Source organism: Scylla paramamosain, chromosome 18 (genome assembly GCF_035594125.1).
Source record: "Scylla paramamosain isolate STU-SP2022 chromosome 18, ASM3559412v1, whole genome shotgun sequence".
Taxonomy (NCBI): Eukaryota; Metazoa; Arthropoda; class Malacostraca; order Decapoda; family Portunidae; genus Scylla; species Scylla paramamosain.
The window spans coordinates 2795103-2816243 of NC_087168.1; the positions used below are offsets into that span (position 1 = coordinate 2795103).

Here is a 21141-nt window from a genome sequence, read left to right on the forward strand (position 1 = left end):
TGAATTCCTTCAAGAGGGAGGTTTCAAGACACTTATCCATCAATTTTTGACTACTGCTTTGACCCTTTTATGGGACTGGCATTTCAGTGGGCTTTTTTTTCTTTTATTGGATTTTTGTTGCCCTTGGCCAGTGTCCCTCCTACAAATAAAAAAAAAAAAAGTGTTATAGACTTTTCTATTACTTAAGGTTCTCGGTCTATTTTCTTGGGAAGAGAAGCTTTTCAGGACAGCAGCAGACATAACAGAGGAGAGGCATGTGAAGTGTGTGGCGGCACTTTAGAGTTCGCATGTATGTGTTTTGAGTTCGCATGTATGAGTTCTTAGCCAACTATAATTTTCTTTGCTTTAGCTTCATGTCAACTAAAATATTGCAAAAAATATATATTTCATCGCCCGCACATGATTATGTTAAGAGATTATGCAAGAAACGCACTAACAAACAAAAAAAAAAAAAAAAACTGCTCCGGGATTATAGTCAACCACGAGATGGAGTCGGACAAAATGCCTATCGGTCAGAGATGCTATATATCACCAGAAAACGCAGCATTTTCCTTTTTCCTTTGCCATATGTCACTTTCAGGTTCATTTTAATGTGAAATAACAAGAAAAGATTTTTTTTTTTTTATACAACACCAACATTATCAGTCTCAAAAAATATTATATTATATATTTTATTCTTCAAAATACATTCTGTGGGAACTCAAATGATGTTCTGATGTTCTACTACTCCCAAATTGGTTGTTTACCTTATGGGCCTGGAAAGGCAAACGTTTTGCTGGGCAAGTATGCTTCCTTTTTTCTTGCGAGCAAAGGGTTCGACTTGTCGGTAGCACTACTGAAAACGCATATATAGGTTCAAGGTCAAAATTTTCGTTTATTTTTCTGTTAATAGCGTCTCCATGACAGAAAAATTCCCCTGCAGTTGACAATACTGTTCAAGAAAGGCTGTAAAGCGGATCGCGTGGTCCGAAACCTGCCCCAGGGCGTCATATAGGTGATACTTGCCGATGACCACGACTGTACACTATTATTCTACATAACTGACCACTGACCAATAACACAGCAAGCACTACCACTGAGTGACCAATACTATTATTTTTATTTTTTTTATTATTTATTTATCTTTTATTTATTTTATTTATTTATTTATTTATTTTTTACTTCACTATCACCATCTATACCATCACCACTATCGCCACCTGGCTACGACACCACCACTATCACCATCTGCAGTCACTCTAAGGTTGCAGTGAGCGGCGCACAGCGTCCACCGTCCATCCAGCGCCATGAGCCTCAAGCATCTCACCACAGGCAAGTGTTACGCCAGACATTTCATAATGAGAGCAACTCAGGGTTATTGTTTTGTTGGTTACTTTGGCCCATATTCTGAAACGCTTCGCTCCTTAACCACGACAGAGATGATCAGCTGGGTTTCTCCTGTTAATGATGTACAAATCTTGTTGATCTTTCTCTAGAACCATAAAGAAAAAATGAATTAATTAATTACATCCTTGTAGCTTTGAGTAAAGCCTTTTGAATGTGGTGGAGTTGCAGCCCAGAAGTGATTTTATCAGGTATACTTGGGCCAGATGTCAGTCCATTATAATAAAACTTGTTGAATGGTACTGTACATACGGCAGTCATTAAATGATAAGCCATAACGTCTACTTTGCTGATATTTTCACACTATTTCTACGTTTTGGGTGCATTCCATCTCTTAGGTATCCTATTTATTATCTTTGTCCTGACAGACTGCAATTATTATAATATTACGAAATATGTTATATTATTAGCGATTACGGAGCAAAGGGAAACTGTGATGTAAGGAGCGTGAACAGTATGCCAGATGTAAGGTTGGGTGCTTCATTTGCAGCCATGGAGTAAACATCTCCCTGCTGCTCTGAGGATGAATTTGGTAATGGTATATTCAGTTCATGGTTTCCTGGGACGGTTTGAATACTCATATACATTATTTTCGTGTCTAATGTTATTGTTTTTACATTTTATGTGATCTTCGTTGCCTAATTTAAGAGAGAAAGACGGATAGAGGGAAAGAGGAGAGGTGGGCGCGTGACGTCACGTGGCGGAGCTAGCCTTTTCGGGACCGATTTGAGATTATTTTTCCCAATAAAGCCTCCCCGCTCCTCAGATTCAGCCATGTTACGGCAACGTTCTATCCCTTGTATCGCTTCTTCAAACCTGTCTTCCTTCATCACCTGTGCAAATACAAACCACTCTGCAGAATATTTTAGCGTGAATTGATTGTATCAGTCATAATTTCACGCTCTGAGGAGAATTGAAGACGCCTTAAATCTACCTAAGCCTCCTAAGCCCTGAATGTGAACCTCAATATTATGGGAGATCTTATACAGATTCTGCCTTTAATAATTGTAAAACCTGCCTGTTAATTTGTTATACCCATTATCATAACTAGATCAGACGTCTCTCAGAAAGGTACAGTTCCATATTTGAGCATTGTAAAGACATTGAATACAGTTTTCCTTTACGGCAATGAAAAATTACTGCCGGTATGTAGACCTCAGGTTTTCTAATGGCATTTCTTGTAAGCCTTTAGACAAATCTGTAAGTTATTGATCAGTTTAGGTTGTTGTTGAGAAGTTGCTTTCATCCTCAATGGCGCTTCTCTGTCTGATGTTTCTCTTCCTTTTGTTCTCCTATTGCCTTCTCTTATCTTCCATTTATTTAGTTCTGTTTACCTCGTCAAGCAATACTACAATAGTCTTCCTATCTTACGGCCAGGGAGAGGATGGCAGATTTCGTCCTCTTCCTTTGTTGTATTTTTCCTATATACAACAATAATCCTATCAGTCATCATTGCCCAATGTGAGATTTTCTTTTTTACCATTTCCTAGCTCTAGTGGTGCAGACAATACCCTCCTGCAGCCGCTCCAATGAAAGTACAGAGCTTATAGGAACATAATAGAAAAGCTGCACCAAGGAACGTGTATAGCGTCTTACAACGTAATGAAGCACCCTTGAGTTGCATCAAGGAACATATAGCGTCTTAGAATGTAATAAAAGATACTTGAGTTGGTTTAAGGAACATACAACGTCTTAGAACATAATTTAGCATTCCTTAACAAGGCTATCTCGTTCCTGCGTCAGTGCGCTATGCGAAAAAAAAAAAAAAATCCACTTGTGAAAGAGCTTATTATGGCCTTATCTGCCACCCTTTCTACGTTAGATAGTGTTCTCATAGAGTTTTCAGGGTTTCATACTTATTCAGTTAACGTTTGGTGGTGGTAATGTCAGACTGCAGATTCACACAGCATGGCAAGAAGTGTCCTGGACATAGGCAGCCATGGGACAATCCATTGCTGCGGTTCCTGTGGTATACTCCGTTCCACAATTCTTAATCAGCAGACATAAAAAATGGGCAGGGAGATATTGACATCTCAAGTACATATCTCCTCCAATTGCGAATCTCCTCACTCACGCCCACAGCAACAATGCAGTCTTAAACAGTCTCTAATCTGATCTTCATCTTTCTCATATCTTCCTCCACACATCATCTCAAGGTCTTCCCAAGTTTTCCCAGGTGCCCTTATCACTTTATCTACCCTCAGTACATTCACCACATCTGCTTAACACCCTATCAATTAGAGCCAGAGATATGAAAATTAAGATTTTATTTTCAAAACATTTAATACAGGAAATTTAAGATTACCTTAGTAGGGAAAAATTTCTTTTAAAAATGCACAAGAAAAGAAAAATTCAGTATGCAACAGAACTTAGTCAAACAACAAAGAACATAAAGAGTATTAAAGAAACAAAAGAAACAAAATCAGGAGCTGCCAGATAGACATGAATTTAAAAACTTAATTTTAAATATATATGAGAAGTGTTAGAGAAATAGAGGGAAAAGAAAGTTTGACTGATAACCCTGAAGGAAATTGTTTACGTATTAGTTCAAGGGAAAACAAAGTCATTCATTTGAATTTGTAGAATTAGACTTCATTGTAAAATTGAGGGGGTGCCCATGTTATGGTCTGAAATAGGACCTTTTAAACATTTTGGCAAGTTGTCCAAAATAAGAAAACATCAAAACTGACTTCATCCCCATATAGGGAAAGCAAAATAGAGAGAGAAAAAAATAGTTAAATGTTGGCTTTTGGCTGGCTGATGGCATAAGAAAAAAGAACAATGAGAAGCTTTGCAAAAAAAAAAATTGAAATTAAGAACATGAGAAAATCATAACCATGGAAAATATTGTTGACGTATATTTGTGTACCTACCCATGTTTATGTGAGAGAAAAGATACTGGAAACACCGAGAGAGAGAGAGAGAGAGAGAGAGAGAGAGAGAGAGAGAGAGAGATTAAATCTCCAAAGGTAACAAACATAAGAATAAGTGCAACAGAATATAAGACAAGAACCACAGCAATGGCTTGTCCCATGGCTGCCTATGTCTAGGACATGCTGTGTGAATCTGCAATCTGAACAATATTACCATCACCAAACACTGACTGAATAAATATAAAGCCCTGAAAACCCCTGAGAGCCATGAGAACATTCTTTAATGAAGAAAGTGTGGCAGATATGGCCATAAAGGCTCTTTTTCACAAGTGGAATTTTTTTTCTTTTTTTATTTTTGTCCACTGACGCGGGAGGTAAGTCAAGGAATTCTGTATTAGACATTATATGTTGCTTGGACCAACTCAGTTGTTTTTTATTACATTCTAAGACACTTTATGTTCCTTGATGCAACTCGAGGGTAAATTTATTACCTTGTAAGACGCTATACATTTTCCTTGGTGCAGCTTTTCTATTATGTTCCTCTACGCTCCATACTTTCATCGGAGCACCTGCAGGATGGTAATGTCTGCACCACTAGAGCTAGGAAATGGTAAAGAAGAAAATCTCATACAGGGCAATGATGACTGACTGATAGGATTATTGCTGTATATAGGAAAAATAGAACAAAGGAACAGAACAAAATCTGCCAACCTCCCCCTGGGTGTAAGATGGGGAGCCTATTGTAGTATTGCCTCCTTTAGGAGGGGGAAGTAAACACCTGCCAAAATGATAATGACTTCTGGTGAGGTCTAAAGCAAAGGATTGGGGGTGCTGTGAACTTATCTTTAAACCCAGCTGTGACCTCACTGAACGTTTCCCTTTGTGTCTCATAACACAAGGGGGCAGTCACAGCCTGCCCTCTAAAGACAGCTCTCTGTTTCACACCCAATTACACACACACACACACACTCTCAAAAATTCAAAAGTATTTCAAAATTATCATGGCAACTCCTACACCAGCCTGAGTCCCCATCTGGGGAGGGAACCACAAATGTTCCCAGGTCGGACTGCTCTTCTAACATCAACCCTTAAGTGTCTTATCATGGCAACTACTACACCAGCCTCAGAGTCCATATCTGGGGAGGGAACCACAAATGTCCCCAGGTCAGACTGCTCTTCTGGTATCAACCCTTAAGTGTCTTAAGTGCCTTTTCTGTTCCCTCCTACTTTTTCTATTCTCACATTCAATCCAAAGCTTAATGTTGTGTCTATGTGCACAACAACTTAACCTGCCCTTGTGCCCACGCTCTTGAATCTTCTGAATTTTCCACCATCTGGCTATGACTACAGAGTCACTCTCAAACTAAATTTATCTGTGTTGTATACCTCTCACCTAACTCTTCTAAGAAATTCCTTGACTACCTAACTTCCAAAGTGAAGCACATTCTGACTCTTTCCTTTTTGCAGAGATCTCCATTCTTGGAGACTTCAGTGTTCACCACCAGCTTTGGCTTTCCTCTCCTTTCACTGACCATCCTGGTGAACTAGCCTTTAACTTTGCTATACTCCACAAAATAAAGCAATTGGTGCAACACCATACTTATATTCCTGACTGTCTTGGAGATACACCCAACATTCTTGACCTTTTCCTAACCTCTAATCTTTTTTTTTTTTTTTTTTTTTTTTTTTTTTTTTTTTTTTTTTTAAGGAATGATACTGGCCAAGGGCAACAAAAATCCAATAATAAAAATAAGAAAATTGAAATGCCAGTCCCATAAAAGGGTCAAAGCAGTAGTCGAAAATTCATGAATAAGTGTCTTGAAACATCCCTCTTGAAGGAATTCAAGTCATAGGAAGTGGAAATACAGGGGCAGGCAGGGAGTTACAGAGTTTACCAGAGAAAGGGATGAATGATTGAGAATACTGGTTAACTCTTGCGTTAGAGAGGTGGACAGAATAGGGGTGAGAGAAAGAAGAAAGTCTTGTGCAGCGAGGCTGCGGGAGGAGGGGAGGCATGCAGTTAGCAAGATCAGAAGAGCAGTTAGCATGAAAATAGTGGTAGAAGACAGCTAGAGATGCAACATTGCGACAGCGATAGAGAGGCTGAAGACAGTCAGTTAGAGGAGAGGAGTTGATGAGACGAAAAGCTTTTGATTCCACCCTGTCTAGAAGAGCAGTATGAGTGGAACCACCCCAGACATGTGAAGCATACTCCATACATGGATGGATAAGGCCCTTGTACATAGTTAGCAGCTGGGGGGGTGAGAAAAACTGGCGGAAACGTCTCAGAACACCTAACTTCATAGAAGCTGTTTTAACTAGAGATGGGATGTGAAGTTTCCAGTTCAGATTATAAGTGAAGGACAGACCGAGGATGTTCAGTGTAGAAGAGGGGAACAGTTGAGTGTCATTGAAGAAGAGAGGATAGTTGTCTGGAAGGTTGTGTCAAGTTGATAGATGGAGGAATTGAGTTTTTGAGGCATTGAACAATACCAAGTTTGCTCTGCCCCAATCAGAAATTTTAGAAATATCAGAAGTCAAGAATGAAGTCAGAATGTTTACCTCCTGAAGGGTTGGACGTCTATGAATAGACATGGAAAAGTGCAGGGTGGTATCATCAGCGTAGGAGTGGATAGGACAAGATTTAGAAGATCATTAATGAATAATAAGAAGAGAGTGGGTGACAGGACAGAACCCTGAGGAACACCACTGTTAATAGATTTAGGAGAAAAACAGTGACCGTCTACCACAGCAGCAATAGAACGGTCAGAAAGGAAACTTGAGATGAAGTTACAGAGAGAAGGAGAGAAGCCATTGGAGGGTAGTTTGGAAATCAAAGCTTTGTGCCAGACTCTATCAAAAGCTTTTGATATGTCCAAGGCAACAGAAAAAGTTTCACCAAAATCTCTAAAAGAGGATGACCAAGACTCAGTAAGGAAAGCCAGATCACCAGTAGAGCGGCCTTGACGGAACCCATACTGGTGATCAGATAGAAGGTTATGAAGTGATAGATGTTTAAGAATCTTCCTGTTGTGGATAGATTCAAAAACTTTAGATAGGCAGGAAATTAAAGCAATAAGATGGTAGTTTGAGGGATTAGAATGGTCACCCTTTTTAGGAATAGGCTGAATGTAGGCAAACTTCCAGCAAGAAGGAAAGGTAGATGTTGACAGACAGAGCTGAAAGAGTTTGACTAGGCAAGGTGCAAGCACGGAGGCACAGTTTCGGAGAACAATAGGAGGGACCCCTTCAGGTCCATAAGTCTTCTGAGGGTTTAGGCCAGCGAGGGCATGGAAAACATCATTGCAAAAATTTTAATAGGTAGCATGAAGTAGTCAGAGGGTTGAGGAGAGGGAGGAACAAGCCCAGAATCGTCCAAGGTAGAGTTTTTAGCAAAGGTTTGAGCGAAGAGTTCAGCTTCAGAAATAGATGTGATAGCAGTGGTGCCATCTGGTTGAAATAAAGGAGGGAAAGAAGAAGAAGCAAAGTTATTGGAGATATTTTTGGCTAGATGCCAGAAGTCACGAGGGGAGTTAGATCTTGAAAGGTTTTGACATTTTCTGTTAATGAAGGAGTTTTTGGCTAGTTGGAGAACAGACTTGGCATGGTTATGCTGTTACCCTTTCTTCTCCATTGGACTCCTCCGATCACAATTTCATATCTGTATCTTGTCCTATCACTTCAATTCCTCCTCATGATCCCCCAAAGCAGAGGTGCCTCTGGCATTTTTTGCCTCTGCTAATTGGGGGGACCTGAGGAGGTATTTTGCTGATTTTCCTTGGAATGACTACTGCTTCTGTGTCAGAGACCCGTCTCTGTGTGCTGAGTGTATAGTGTCTGGCATGGAGGCATACATTTCTTACTCTTTCTCTCGACTTAAACCTTCCAAATCTTGATTTAACACAGCCTGTTCTCGTGCTATTCATGATAGTGATGTGACCCACAAAGGGTACTTGAGCCTTCCATCATCTGAATCTCATGCACTTTATATTTCTGCCCAGAACCTTCCCAAGTCTGTTCTCCAACTAGCCAAAAACTCCTTCATTAATAGAAAGTGTCAAAATCTTTCAAGATCTAACTCCCCACGTGACACCTGGCACCTAGCTGAAAACATCTCCAATAACTTTGCTTCATCTTTCCTTCCTTTATTTCAACCAGATGGCACCACTGCTATCACATCTATCTCTAAAGCTGAACTTCACTCAAACCTTAGCTAAAAACCTTGGACAATTCAGGGCTTGTTCGTCCCTCTCCTCCACCCTCTGACTACTTCATGCTACCCATTAAAATCCTTCACAGTGATGTTTTCCATGCCTTTGCTTGCCTAAATCCCCTCCTATTATTCTCTGAAACTGCCTCTGTGTTTGTGCCTTGCCTAGTCAAACCCTTTAAGTTCTGTCTGTCAACATTTACCTTTCCTTCTTGTTGAAAGTTTGCCTATATTCAACCTGTTCCTTAAAAAGGTGACCGTTCTAATCCCTCAAACTCCCAACTTATTGCTTTATTTATTTATTTATTTTCTTCTTAATATATCCTCAGCATGAAGATTCTTAAACATCTATCACTTCATAACCTTCTATCTGATTGCCAGTATAGGTTCTGTCAAGGCCGCTCTACTGGTGATCTGGGTTTCCTTACTGAGTCTTGGTCATCCTCTTTTAGAGATTTTGGTGAAACTTTTGCTGTTGCCTTAGACATATCAAAGCTTTAAATAGAGTTTGACACAGCTTTGGTTTCCATGCTACCCTCCTACAACTTCTATTCTTTTCTCTGTAACTTCATCTCATGTTTCCTTTCTGACTATTCTATTGCTACTGTGGTAGACGATCACTGTTCTTCTCCTAAATCTATTAACAGTGGTCTTCCTGAGGGTTCTGTCCTGTCCCCACTCTCTTCATATTATTTATCGATGATCTTCTAAACCAAACTTCTTGTCCTATCCACTCCTACGCTGATGATACCACCCTGCACTTTTCCACATCTTCATAGATGTCCAACCCTTCAGGAAGTAAACAGTTCATGCAGGGAAGCCACAGAATGCCTAACTTCTGATCTCGCTAAAATTTCAGATTGGGGCAGAAAAAACTTGGTATTGCTCAAAACTCAGTTGCTCCATCTATCAATTCGGCACAACCTTCCAGACGACTATACCCTCTCCTTCAGTGACACTCAATTGTCTCCCTCTTCTACACAGAACATCCTCGGTCTGTCCTTTACTTATAATCTAAACTGGAAACTTCACATCTCATCTCTAGCTAAAACAGCCTCTATGAATTTAGGCGTTCTGAGTTGTCTTTGCCAGTTTTTCTCACCTCCACAGCTACTAACTCTGTACAAGGGCCTTATCTATGTATGGAGTATGCTTCATACTCACACTCATACCACAATTTTAGACAGGGTGGAATCAAAAGCTTTTTGTCTTATCAATTCCTCTCCTCTAATTGACTGTCTTCAGCCTCTTTTTCATCGTCTCAATGTTGCATCTCTTGCTATCTTCTACTGCTATTTTTATGCTAACTGCTCTTCTGATCCTGCTAACTACATGCCTTTCCTCCTCCCACTGCCTCACTACACAAGAGTTTCTTCTTTCTCTCACCTCTATTCTGTCCACCTCTCTAATGCAAGAGTTAACCAGTATTTTCAATCATTCATTCCTTTCTCTTTTGGAACTCCCTGCCTGCTTCTGTATTTCCACCTTCCTATGTCTTGAACTTTTTCAAGAGGGAGGTTTCAAGACACTTATCCTTCAATTTTTGACAAATGCTTTTGACTCTGTTCGGGGACCAGCACCTCAGTGGGCCTTTTATTTTTATTGTTTTTTACTGCATTTTTGTTGTCCTTGGCCAGTACCCCTCCTACATAAAAAAAGTAAATAAATAGATAGAACCAGCAGCCCTCCTCAGCAGCAATGATTACTGTGTAGGTCATGCCAGCTTTGATTTTGCTTGACTTGCTTTAGTCACCAAGGTCCCAACTTTATGAAATTTGCAGAAATTGCATTTTATACTTTTTTTTCATTGAATCCTTTCTTGCCTTGACAACTTGTGTCAAATTGCAACTTACAAAATGCTGACTCATAGAGGTGTTACTGTGCAAACATACAACTTTGAAATTCTCAAATACAAATATAAATATAAATTGTGTATTTGCAAGCACAAATACATATTTGACCCCATCCCTGGTGTCAGTAAATCCAGCATTGATGAGTGCACAAATTACAGGCTCCACATGCCCGCCAGCTGTGGCAGGCTTGCTGCGCTGCTACAACATGAGGTTCTGCCCCTTTGCCCAGCGAGCATGCATCATCCTTGCAGCAAAGAATGTCAAGTAATACTTCTTTTTTTATTACATTCATAATTTGCAGCATCATGAAAACTTTCAATTCCATATACTGACCTTGTTTTGATACATGGATTATAGACACCTAATATTTTTTCTTTGCAGACATGAAATTGTAAACATTAACTTGAAAAAAAAGCCAGAGTGGTTTTTTGAAAAGAGTCCTCTGGGGAAGGTGCCGTCCATTGAGCTGGACGGGCAGATCATGAGTGAGTCCCTGGTGATCTGCGACTACCTGGATGAGGTGTACCCTGACCCTCCCCTGCACCCCGCTGACCCCTGGAGGAAGGGCCAGGATCGCATGTTCTTGGAGATATTTGGCAAGGTAGTACACACTTAATACCTATTTCATTCTATTTACTTACCTTTGATATGAAGAAAAATATGAATATGATATGCATAAGAAGAATTAGAAGATGATAGAGGATGAGAAGGAAAGATAGAATTGTGGCAGAGCTGCAGAGCTTGAGAGCAACAGAAGATAAAGTGAGAATCAGTTAGAGAAGACTTATACATGGGGCCAATTCCTGAAACAAAGGATACAGTAAAGGATATGATAATGAATAATTTGTCAGGCTCAGTTTATCTATTTTTTCTGTTGGGTGAATGTTCCAGCTGGATGTTCCAGCATTGATTGCACCATAAACACTGTCAGGCCTCTCAATATTTTTCCTGTCCATCTGTTTTATCTATCCATCTGTGTGTCTACCAGGCCGGCAGTCACACACAGTGTGGCCCAGACAAAGCACCACACACTCATACACACATCACTCACACTCTTAGTCCTGTCAGCCCCTGTTGAAAAAGGATCATCTCATGGACTACCCTATTACATACAACTCCCTTAGACATAACACAGATGGTCACACACTTCCACAGCAAGGCCCAACAGCATACATTGGTTGCTCCCTTCTAAATCATCAAAATATCTCCTTGCACTTACAGTAGAGTATCAAGTCTTGAATCTAAAGAAATCTGCTTGTATCTAACCCACCTCATCCAAAGGAATCTCAGATAGGCAAAGTTGTCATTTATAAGATGCATCTCTTACCCTTATGCATGTTGCTCAATGCTGCATCTGTTTCAGTGATTGCATGGTTGCTTTTTCCCAAGGTGCTCCAGTATTTATATCTTTGTACTTTTTTATTTGTATGTTTATTTTATTTTATTTGATCTTATTCATTTTTTCTTGTTTTTTATTATTTTTTACAGGATCTAAGAGTGTAAATTATGTATGTATGAGTGTTGGTGGTTTGTCTGAGCCATGCACCCTATATGGGACTGCCAACTTGATAAGTAAATAAGTAGATAGAGAGAGTCAAGTTTTAACATCCTGTTTTTCAGTATTCAATTATCCATTTTTTTTTACATTAATGCACTGAATATTGTATGCACACACCACTTTCTTTGACAGCGTATTCCACTGACCTATTGCTATACAGGTTGCCTTCACCTTACAACTGACTGACAGATCTTATGTTGACATGGTTGTAAGTCAGCTTATGCAATAATGACCCTACATTTTGTGATGAGGGCCACTTTGACAAGCTGTCTAGTGAGACTGACAAGGAATATATTTTGAAAAACAATAGTGAGGTGTTTTAGTGATGATATGAGTGAGGGGAAGGGAGGAGAAGTGTTTACTAAGTCTATTTACATATTACGATCAGCTGGCTACGGCTGATTGCGGTCACGGTTGTAAAGTCAGTCAGTTGTAAGTTGAGAATGACCTGTGTTTTGGAAAGCTGTAATCCTGCTTATTCTTATTGCCTCTTGTCTTGTTAAGTTTCTCACTGTTTGCCCTTAATGTTTCTTATTTGACACAAATTTTGTGTCTGCTGGTGAGACTCATGAAAACAAAGTCCTGTCTACTTGTATTGTCACCATATTCCCTGTTGGGTCACTAAAGGTAAATAGAAAGGACAGAGAGAGGACTTAAAACCTCTCTTCTGTGTTTACATTACAATGATGAGACAAGGTCTGTATTCTAAAACACTTTGTTCTCTCATAAGGACTATTTTCAGAAGCTACAGAAATTATAATCTTATTGACTTGTTTTCACATATTTGTTCATTTTATTTTTTATTTATTTGCTTTTTATGCACAGTGGAGGAAGACTCAAACAATTTCAGGAAAAAAAGGTCTGTTAACTGTATCTCCCTTAAAAGAAGAAGAAAGAGTAAAAAAGAAAAGTTAATTCAGATTTGGAGATACTTTTGAAGTCCTCTTTTAAATAAGGCCATATGGTAAGAAGAGGGAAACACAGATGCAGACAGAGAGATACAGTTAACTTCTGCAGTAGGAGGTAAGTATACTCTGTCAGGGCCAAGAAGAGAGTTATGGCTAGAGAGAACACAGGGTTCTCATGATGCTTGTTGAACTATCACCACAATCATGAAAGTATCCTTGAAAATCCCAACAACTTCCACTAAAGCATGCTAAAAGTAATGAGAAGTTCCTGAAATGTTTAAGAATGTGAGCCAAGGTGTTATGTCTCATTCCACCCATAGCTACCCTGGATGTCTGCCAGATATGTACTGTAAATTGATATGGAAATCTAAAAGAAATACTTAAAAGATCTTACAGTTGTTAATTTTGTGATCAGGTAACAGAAGCAGTGTACAAGGTGTATTTTTCAAGAGGAGACCAAGACATACTAAACAAGGGCCTCACTGACATCCAAGCTGGACTGGATCCCTTTGAAGCAGAGCTGATGAAGAGAAACACAAAGTTCTTTGTGGGAGACAAACCTGGTAAGGGATATATGACTTATTCTTCCACCTTGGGCCACATTTGGTCATTATTCATAGCTATACTTAATTTGCAGTCCACTGAAAACCTTGCAGTGCAGTGAAGTTGAATTTTCATTATTATTTGTAATATATTGCATGCCTTGGTACAATGTTCCATTAAGTTCTGTAAGAAATCAGCGAAATTGTAGTAGTGTGTTTTTGGTGAAGAGCCTAATTATGCCATCTCTGTAATACTAGTGTTCAGGGTGATTCTCTCTCTCTCTCTCTCTCTCTCTCTCTCTCTCTCTCTCTCTCTCTCTCTCTCTCTCTCTCTCTCTCTCTCTCTCTCTCTCTCTCTCTCTCTCTCTCTCTCTCTCTCTCTCTCTCTCTCTCTCTCTCTCTCTCTCTCTCTCTCTCTCTCTCTCTCTCTGTCTCTCTCTCTCTCTCTCTTCTGGTATTATGTAAATGTTTAGCTTTTTTATTTAATCCTGTAAAATGTTGGCATGCCATGGCTTTGCATAAGGAGAGGGGATCATGAGTAGAGGATTAGTATTTCCTTAGCCATGTCTGTGTGTTCCTGTCCCAATTACGGTCTAATCTAAACTTCCTTCCTTTTATCCTAGGAATGCTGGACTACATGATATGGCCATGGATGGAGATGTTCCTTGCTGCTCAGAGGTTAGGTGGTGAGAGAGTTTCTGAAAACCGCTTCCCTAGACTGGTGAGTCTTGGTACTGGTGGTGGTTTGCATACTTGTCTGGGTAAAGTAATGTTTTTACCTAATTGTATTTAACTTGTTGTGTTGTACAGGGCACAAGCCAAAGCTTATTTTGTCCTGTCTCCATAACCATATTTATCCACTTTCTCTTTAAACATGTTAACAACTACCTCTTCCTTCAAATAATTCCAGATTTCAATAGTTCAATACGGGAAGCTGTATTTCTTGATGTCGCTTGAACATCCACTCTTCTTTATTTTCTTCCCTTGCCCCCTCATTTGTCTCTCTCCCTCCTCCATCTGTGGTACCAAGTCATTTCTGTCTATTTTTTCTATATTGTTTACTAATTTGTACATTGTTATCAGATCTCTTTTTGTTTCCTCTTATACTGTTGGTAATCCCATCTCTTCAAGTCTTTCTTCATAGCTTAAGTGTTTCAATTCTGGTAACACCTTTGTCACTATCCTCTGTATTCTTTCCAGTTTTTGTATATCTTGTTTTCTATGTGGAGCCCAAACTACTGCTGCGTATTCCAATTTAGGTCATATCATGCTTGTTGTAATTTTCTCCATCATTTCTTTATCTAGACAGATAAATGCCACCATAATGTTTGTTAACAAGCTGTATGTAGAGCTGAATATTCCATTTATGTGCCTTTCAGGTGATAATGTGTCCTGGATCATTACTCCCAAATCTTTTTCTTCATTACTTTTTATTATTTCTCCTCCCATTTAGTAATTCTATGAAGGTCTCTTCTTACTTTTCCGATCTCCAACACATGGCATTTTCTGGCATTAAATTCTGCTTTCCATCTTTGGCTCCATGTATGTATCTTGTCAACATCCTTTTGTAACTCATTGGAGTCATTTTTGTCCTTTATTATTTTTATTATTTTTGCATCATCGGCATCATCCTCTATCATATCATTTACATACATCTGAAACATAATGGGTGCCAACACAGAACCTTCTGGTACTCCACTTGTCACTTCACACCAACTTGAATGTTTTTTTAATTTTTAATTAATTAATTAATTTATTAATTAATTTATTTATTTATTTATTTATTTATTTATTTTTATTTATTTATTTATTTTTTTTATGTAGGAGAGACACTGGCCAAGGGCAACAAAAATCCAATAAAAAAAATGCCCACTGAAATGCCATTCCCATAAAAGGGTCAAAGCAGTAGTAAAAAATTGATGGATAAGTGTCTTGAAACCTCCCTCTTGAAGGAATTCAAGTCATAGGAATGTGGAAATACAGAAGCAGGCAGGGAGATCCAGAGTTTACCAGAGAAAGGGATGAATGATTGAGAATACTGGTTAACTCTTACATTAGAGAGGTGGACAGAATAGGGGTGAGAGAAAGAAGAAAGTCTTGTGCAGCGAGGCCACGGGAGGAGGGGAGGCATGCAGTTAGCAAGATTAGAAGAGCAGTTAGCATGAAAATAGCAGTAGAAGACAGCTAGAGATGCAACTTTGCGGCTGTGAGAGAGAGGCTGAAGACAGTCAGTTAGAGGAGAGGAGTTGATGAGACGAAAAGCTTTTGATTCCACCCTGTCTAGAAGAGCAGTATGAGTGGAACCCCCCCCCCCAAATATGTGAAGCATACTCCATACATGGACGGATAAGGCCCTTGTACAGAGTTGGCAGCTGGGGGGGGTGAGAAAAACTGGCGGAGACGTCTCAGAACGCCTAACTTCACAGAAGCTGTTTTAGCTAGAGATGAGATGTGAAGTTTCCAGTTCAGATTATAAGTAAAAGACAGACCGAGGATGTTCAGTGTAGAAGAGGGGGACAGTTGAGTGTCATTGAAGAAGAGAGGATAGTTGTCTGGAAGGTTGTGTTGAGCTGATAGATGGAGGAACTGAGTTTTTGAGGCATTGAACAATACCAAGTTCGCTCTGCCCCAATCAGAAATTTTAGAAAGATCAGAAGTCAAGCATTCTGTGGCTTCCCTGCATGAAATGTTTACCTCCTGAAGAGTTGGACGTCTATGAAAAGACATGGAAAAATGCAGGGTGGTATCATCAGTGTAGGAGTGGACAGGACAAGAAGTTTGGTTTAGAAGATCATTAATGAATAATAAGAAGAGAGTGAGTGACAGGACAGAACCCTGAGGAACACCACTGTTAATAGATTTAGGAGAAGAACAGTGACCGTCTACCACATCAGCAATAAAACGGTCAGAAAGGGAATTTGAGATGAAGTTACAGAGAGAAAGATAGAAGCCATAGGAGGGTAGTTTGGAAATCAAAGCTTTGTGCCAGACTCTATCAAAAGCTTTTGATATGTCCAAGGCAACAACAAAAGTTTCACCAAAATCTCTAAAAGAGGATGACCAAGACTCAGTAAGGAAAGCCAGATCACTAGTAGAGCAGCCTTGACGGAACCCATACTGGCGATCAGATAGAAGGTTGTGAAGTGATAGATGTTTAAGGATCTTTCTGTTGAGGATAGATTCAAAAACTTTAGATAGGCAGGAAATTAAAACAATAGGACGGTAGTTTGAGGGATTAGAACGGTCACCCTTTTTAGGAACAGGTTGAATGTAGGCAAACTTCCAGCAAGAAGGAAAGGTAGATGTTGACAGACAGAGCTGAAAGAATTTGACTAGGCAAGGTGCAAGCACGGAGGCACAGTTTCGGAGAACAATAGGAGGGACCCCATCAGGTCCATAAGCCTTCCGAGGGTTTAGGCAAGTAAGGGCATGGAAAACATCATTGCAAAGAATTTTAATAGGTGGCATGAAGTAGTCAGAGGGTGGAGGAGAGGGAGGAACAAGCCCAGAATCGTCCAAGGTAGAGTTTTTAGCAAAGGTTTGAGTGAAGAGTTCTGCTTTAGAAATAGATGTGATAGCAGTGGTGCCATCTGGTTGAAATAAAGGAGGGAAAGAAGAAGAAGCAAAGTTATTAGAGATATTTTTGGCTAGATGCCAGAAGCCAGAAATGTCTCTGATTACTGTTCTCATTTCCTTCCCTTGTAAATAATCCTCCATCTATCTCAATGTTGCTCCCTTTAGTCCTCATTCATTCTCTAACTTCCACATAAGCCTTCTTTGGGGAACTTTATCATATGTTTTTTTGAGATCCAGGTATACTGCATCAACCCATCCGTCCCTCTCTTGCACTCCATCTATTACTCTCAAATAGAAGCTCAGTAGATTTGTGATACAGGATCTCCCATTCCTGAATCCAAATTTGCTTTTCTGTAATTGTCTTTTCATCTTCTAAATATTGCACCCATCTATCTTTAATTACTATTTCACAAAGCTTGCATACAATACTTATTGGTGACACTGGTCTGTAATTTAATGGTTCCATCTTATTTCCTGCTTTGTATATTAGGACTATGTTAGCTCTTTTCCATTCCCTTGGTACTTTTCCTTCTCTCAATGAACTGTTCATTATATCCCATATGGGTTTCTCCATTTGTTCTTTGCGTTCTTTTAATATCAGTCCATTTACTTGATCTGGTCCCATAGTTTTTGTAACATCCAGCTCTTCCAACAATTTCTTGATTTCTTGTCTCTTTACTTGTATCTCCTGTATTCCCTCATTCTGTGATATCACTTTTGGTGCCACAAAATAGGTTTCCTTTGTAAATACAAAGGAAACCAATTTTGTGGCATCAAAAGTGGTATCACAGAATGAGGGAATACAGGAGACACAAGTAAGTGTGTGTGTGTGTGTGTGTGTGTGTGTGTCACATCTTATATATGGTGTATCAAATGATGTTATTTGTTCTGCTGTTATCTCATTTACTGCCTTGATTATAATTATAGGTCTTTTTATCCTGGTTGGTTTTGTGTTGTTGATGCTGCTTCTTTCCTCAGTTCTCCTGGATGGAAGATATGAAGAAGGATCCTGCAATAAAAGCAACCTACATCTCACCAGACTCTCACTACAAGTACTTGCTCAGTAATATCAATGGTTCCCCAGATTATGATATGCAAGTATGATGTGTGAAATTTAAGTTGGTGTCAAAATTAAATGAAAGTTTGATTTTCTGCATAGATACATGTAATTTACTGGCTAACTTTTGTTAATTTGGCCTTTTCTCCTTACAGTTAACAATGCCATGTCATAATAATAATAATAATAATAATAATAATAATAATAATAATAATAATAATAATAATAATACTTTATTGCTCTTACAGAGAATTTGTCTTGTGCTTGCCAAAGTATAAAAGAGAAATATAGAAGTATAAAAATTCTTAAAACTATCAGTTACATCTATTAAATTCTCAATCATAAACTATCAAAAATAGAACACATTAAAATATTAAAAAAACATTAAAAGTATTGCTGATGTCCCTGAGTGCTGCCTTCTTTTACAACTGTTGATTCCCATTCAATATCCTGATACTAGATGGAACATACGACTCCCTATACCGAGATGTTCGGCCCTGCACAGATCTCCATCTTCTGCCAGATGGTAACAATTCATAACATGTGTGCAATGGGTGACTGGAGTCTTTTATTATGATATTGCTTCTCTGAATAACCACTTGTTTATACAGTTCCAACAATGGTTTTGTATTTTTTACTTTTAATTGGCTACATTTCTTTATTATCTTGCTTAGTTTACCTTTAGATTCCACAGTACTATTTCCATACCAGCAACATATAGCAAATGAAAAAACTGATTGTAGTATACTACTGTAGAACAAATCCATTATCTTACTACCAACTTTTAACTTGCATAGTTTCCTAACAAAAAACATCCTTGAGTTTGCCTTCTTATATATTTTATCTATGTGAGAGGAAAAGTTGAGTTTATTGTCTATGATCGTTCCTAAGTATTTGTATTCTTCTACTACTTCAACAGTTTCATCATTGATTTCCAAAGGTTCATGTTGTATGGGAGTCTTACTAAAATCAATAATCATCTCCTTAGTTTTGTTAACATTTAATTCTAAAAAATTATCCCTGCACCATGTACTAAAATTGTTAATTTCTTCTCTATAAATAACATCATTATTTACACAGAGAGAGACAATGGCAGTGTCATCTGCATATTTGAATATCTTAGTACACTCATTTTGACTTCTACAATCATTTGTATAAAGAGAAAACAGTAGTGGTGACAATACGCAACCCTGGGGCGCACCTGTGTTTGTAACAATTGAGTCAGAGATCTGGTCCTTAAGCTTTACATATTGCACCCTACCTACCAAAAACTCGCGTATCCATAGAACAAGTGGTGGACTCACGTTAAGACTTATAAGTTTTTCCATTAACACATGAGGTTGTATTGTGTTGAAAGCACTTGAAAAATCAACGAACAACACCTTAGCAAAGTGTTTACTGGATTTGTTGTTTACATTTTCCAGAAATCGAAGTATATGATTTATAATTGATAACGTAGCATCTTCCACGCACCTATCTTTCTTATAGGCAAACTGATAAACATCCATTTGGTCTTTCACTTCAAGAAACAGGAACTTTTTAATAACACTTTCTAAACATTTCATAAATATACATGTCAAGGCTACAGGTCTGTAATCATTATAACCTTTAGGGGTTTGATGTTTTGGCACTGGAATAATTTCAGATGTCTTCCACAGTTTAGGTATATAAGATTGATCCAAGGAACTCTGAAAAATTCTGCATAAAACTGGAACCAACTCGTATTTACAAATGCTTACTACCTTAGCACTTACTCTATCAGGCCCTGCCGCTTTATTGCTCTTAACTCTTTTCAAACTTTCTAGTACATCCTCACACGTTACAGTAAATATTCCATGTTCCTTGTTATATAAAAACTCAGTAAGGCTGTTCTGTTCTGAAGAATAATCCTGGACATCAAATCTACAATAAAACTTATTTAATTCATTGCAATAATCCTTTACATTTGTAATATCTGGACACACGGATTTCTTAGTCATTCCAGTAATGTTACGCAAACCTTGCCAAGCAGCCTTTGTATCTTTCTCAAACCAATGTTCTATTTTCCTTTTGTATTTTTCTTTTTCCATGCTAATCATATCATCAATTTTCTTCTGAATGATTCTTAAGTTGACTCTATCATTTCGTAACCAACATTGTCTTTTCTCATGTAGCAAATTTTTCACACTTTTCGTAAACCAGGGCTTATTGTTAGGGTAGCACTTAACACTCTTGACAGGCAAAATGTTTTCCACACAAAAAGATAAATAGCAATTTAAGACATCCACATTCTCGTCAATACTAGCATTTTCATCATACAGTATGTTCCATTCTGTCAATTCCATACAGCCTCTCAGAGTATCGCTCACTTTGTCATCCCACTCATATATTTTCTTAATGACAGGTTTACAACTTTTCAATTTTTGTCTATAAATAGGTGTTAAGAGGCACATTTCATGGTCTGACAAACCGAGGGGCTTCATTTTACTTGCCTTATAACTATTCTTTATGTTACAATAATAATGATCTAATATTTTCTCCTCTCTTGTAGCAAAGTCAATATACTGTTGATAATGAGGAACATAACTGAAATTTAGAACCATTGAAATCTCCTGCTATTAATTTAACTGCTTCAGGTGACATATTTTCAGTCTTACACACAGCATCATATAACAGACTTTCTGCATTTTTTATATCCACATTTGGAGGAATATAAACTACTATTATAAAAATCTTGTTATATTCTCTTGGTAAATAGTAAGGTCTCACGGAAAGTGTCATGTATTCAATGCAGTCATTACAGACTTTCTCAATCACAGTTATATCCCTGCACCACCTGTTGTTTACGTAAGCACACACTCCGCCACCAGGACTTTTTCCTGAGTCTGGGGTTCGATCGCTCCTTATTAATTGATACCCATCAATATGATATGCTGAGTCGGGATCGTTATCACCACTTAACCAAGTTTCTGTCAGACAAATGATAGATGCCTCTCTGAATGCATAATTCCACTTGCACAAAGCACTAAGTTCATCAAACTTGTTCCGTACTGAACGAACATTTCCGACCACACACATAGGGAGAGGGAGCCGGGCGCCGCGTCGTCTGCACCTCACCCTCACACCACCCTGCCTTCCTCTCCTTTTGTTATTTCTAGTTTTTCCCTCTGGATGCAACACCTTCCTTTTCACAGCATCTGGC

The 21141-nt window shown here is 38.6% G+C and overlaps 1 protein-coding gene across 2 annotated transcripts; it reads left to right on the plus strand.

Moving 5' to 3' along the window:
• Positions 1 to 1186: 1186 nt before the first annotated feature.
• Positions 1187 to 18941, plus strand: LOC135109005 (pyrimidodiazepine synthase-like). Of its 2 annotated transcripts, none has more exons than XM_064019981.1 (6): positions 1187 to 1311; positions 10478 to 10583; positions 10701 to 10920; positions 13201 to 13348; positions 13951 to 14048; positions 17882 to 18941. In XM_064019981.1, the coding sequence occupies exons 1-6, from the start codon at positions 1287 to 1289 to the stop codon at positions 18005 to 18007; spliced, it is 723 nt and encodes a 240-aa protein (XP_063876051.1). In that variant the 5' UTR covers positions 1187 to 1286; the 3' UTR covers positions 18008 to 18941. The 2 variants fall into 2 exon arrangements, with proteins under 2 accessions (XP_063876051.1, XP_063876052.1); XM_064019982.1 differs by lacking the exon at positions 1187 to 1311 and adding an exon at positions 1860 to 1915.
• The last annotated feature ends 2200 nt before the right edge of the window (positions 18942 to 21141 follow it).

What these genes read in the sequence shown, in the direction of transcription:
- LOC135109005 (XM_064019981.1), top strand. Translation starts at nt 1,287, where the DNA reads ATGAGCCTCAAGCATCTCACCACAG. An exon ending in CCTCAAGCATCTCACCACAG is followed by an intron (nt 1,312 to 10,477) that starts GCAAGTGTTACG and finishes CACAAATTACAG; the next exon opens with GCTCCACATGCCCGCCAGCT. An exon ending in TCTTGGAGATATTTGGCAAG is followed by an intron (nt 10,921 to 13,200) that starts GTAGTACACACT and finishes TTTTGTGATCAG; the next exon opens with GTAACAGAAGCAGTGTACAA.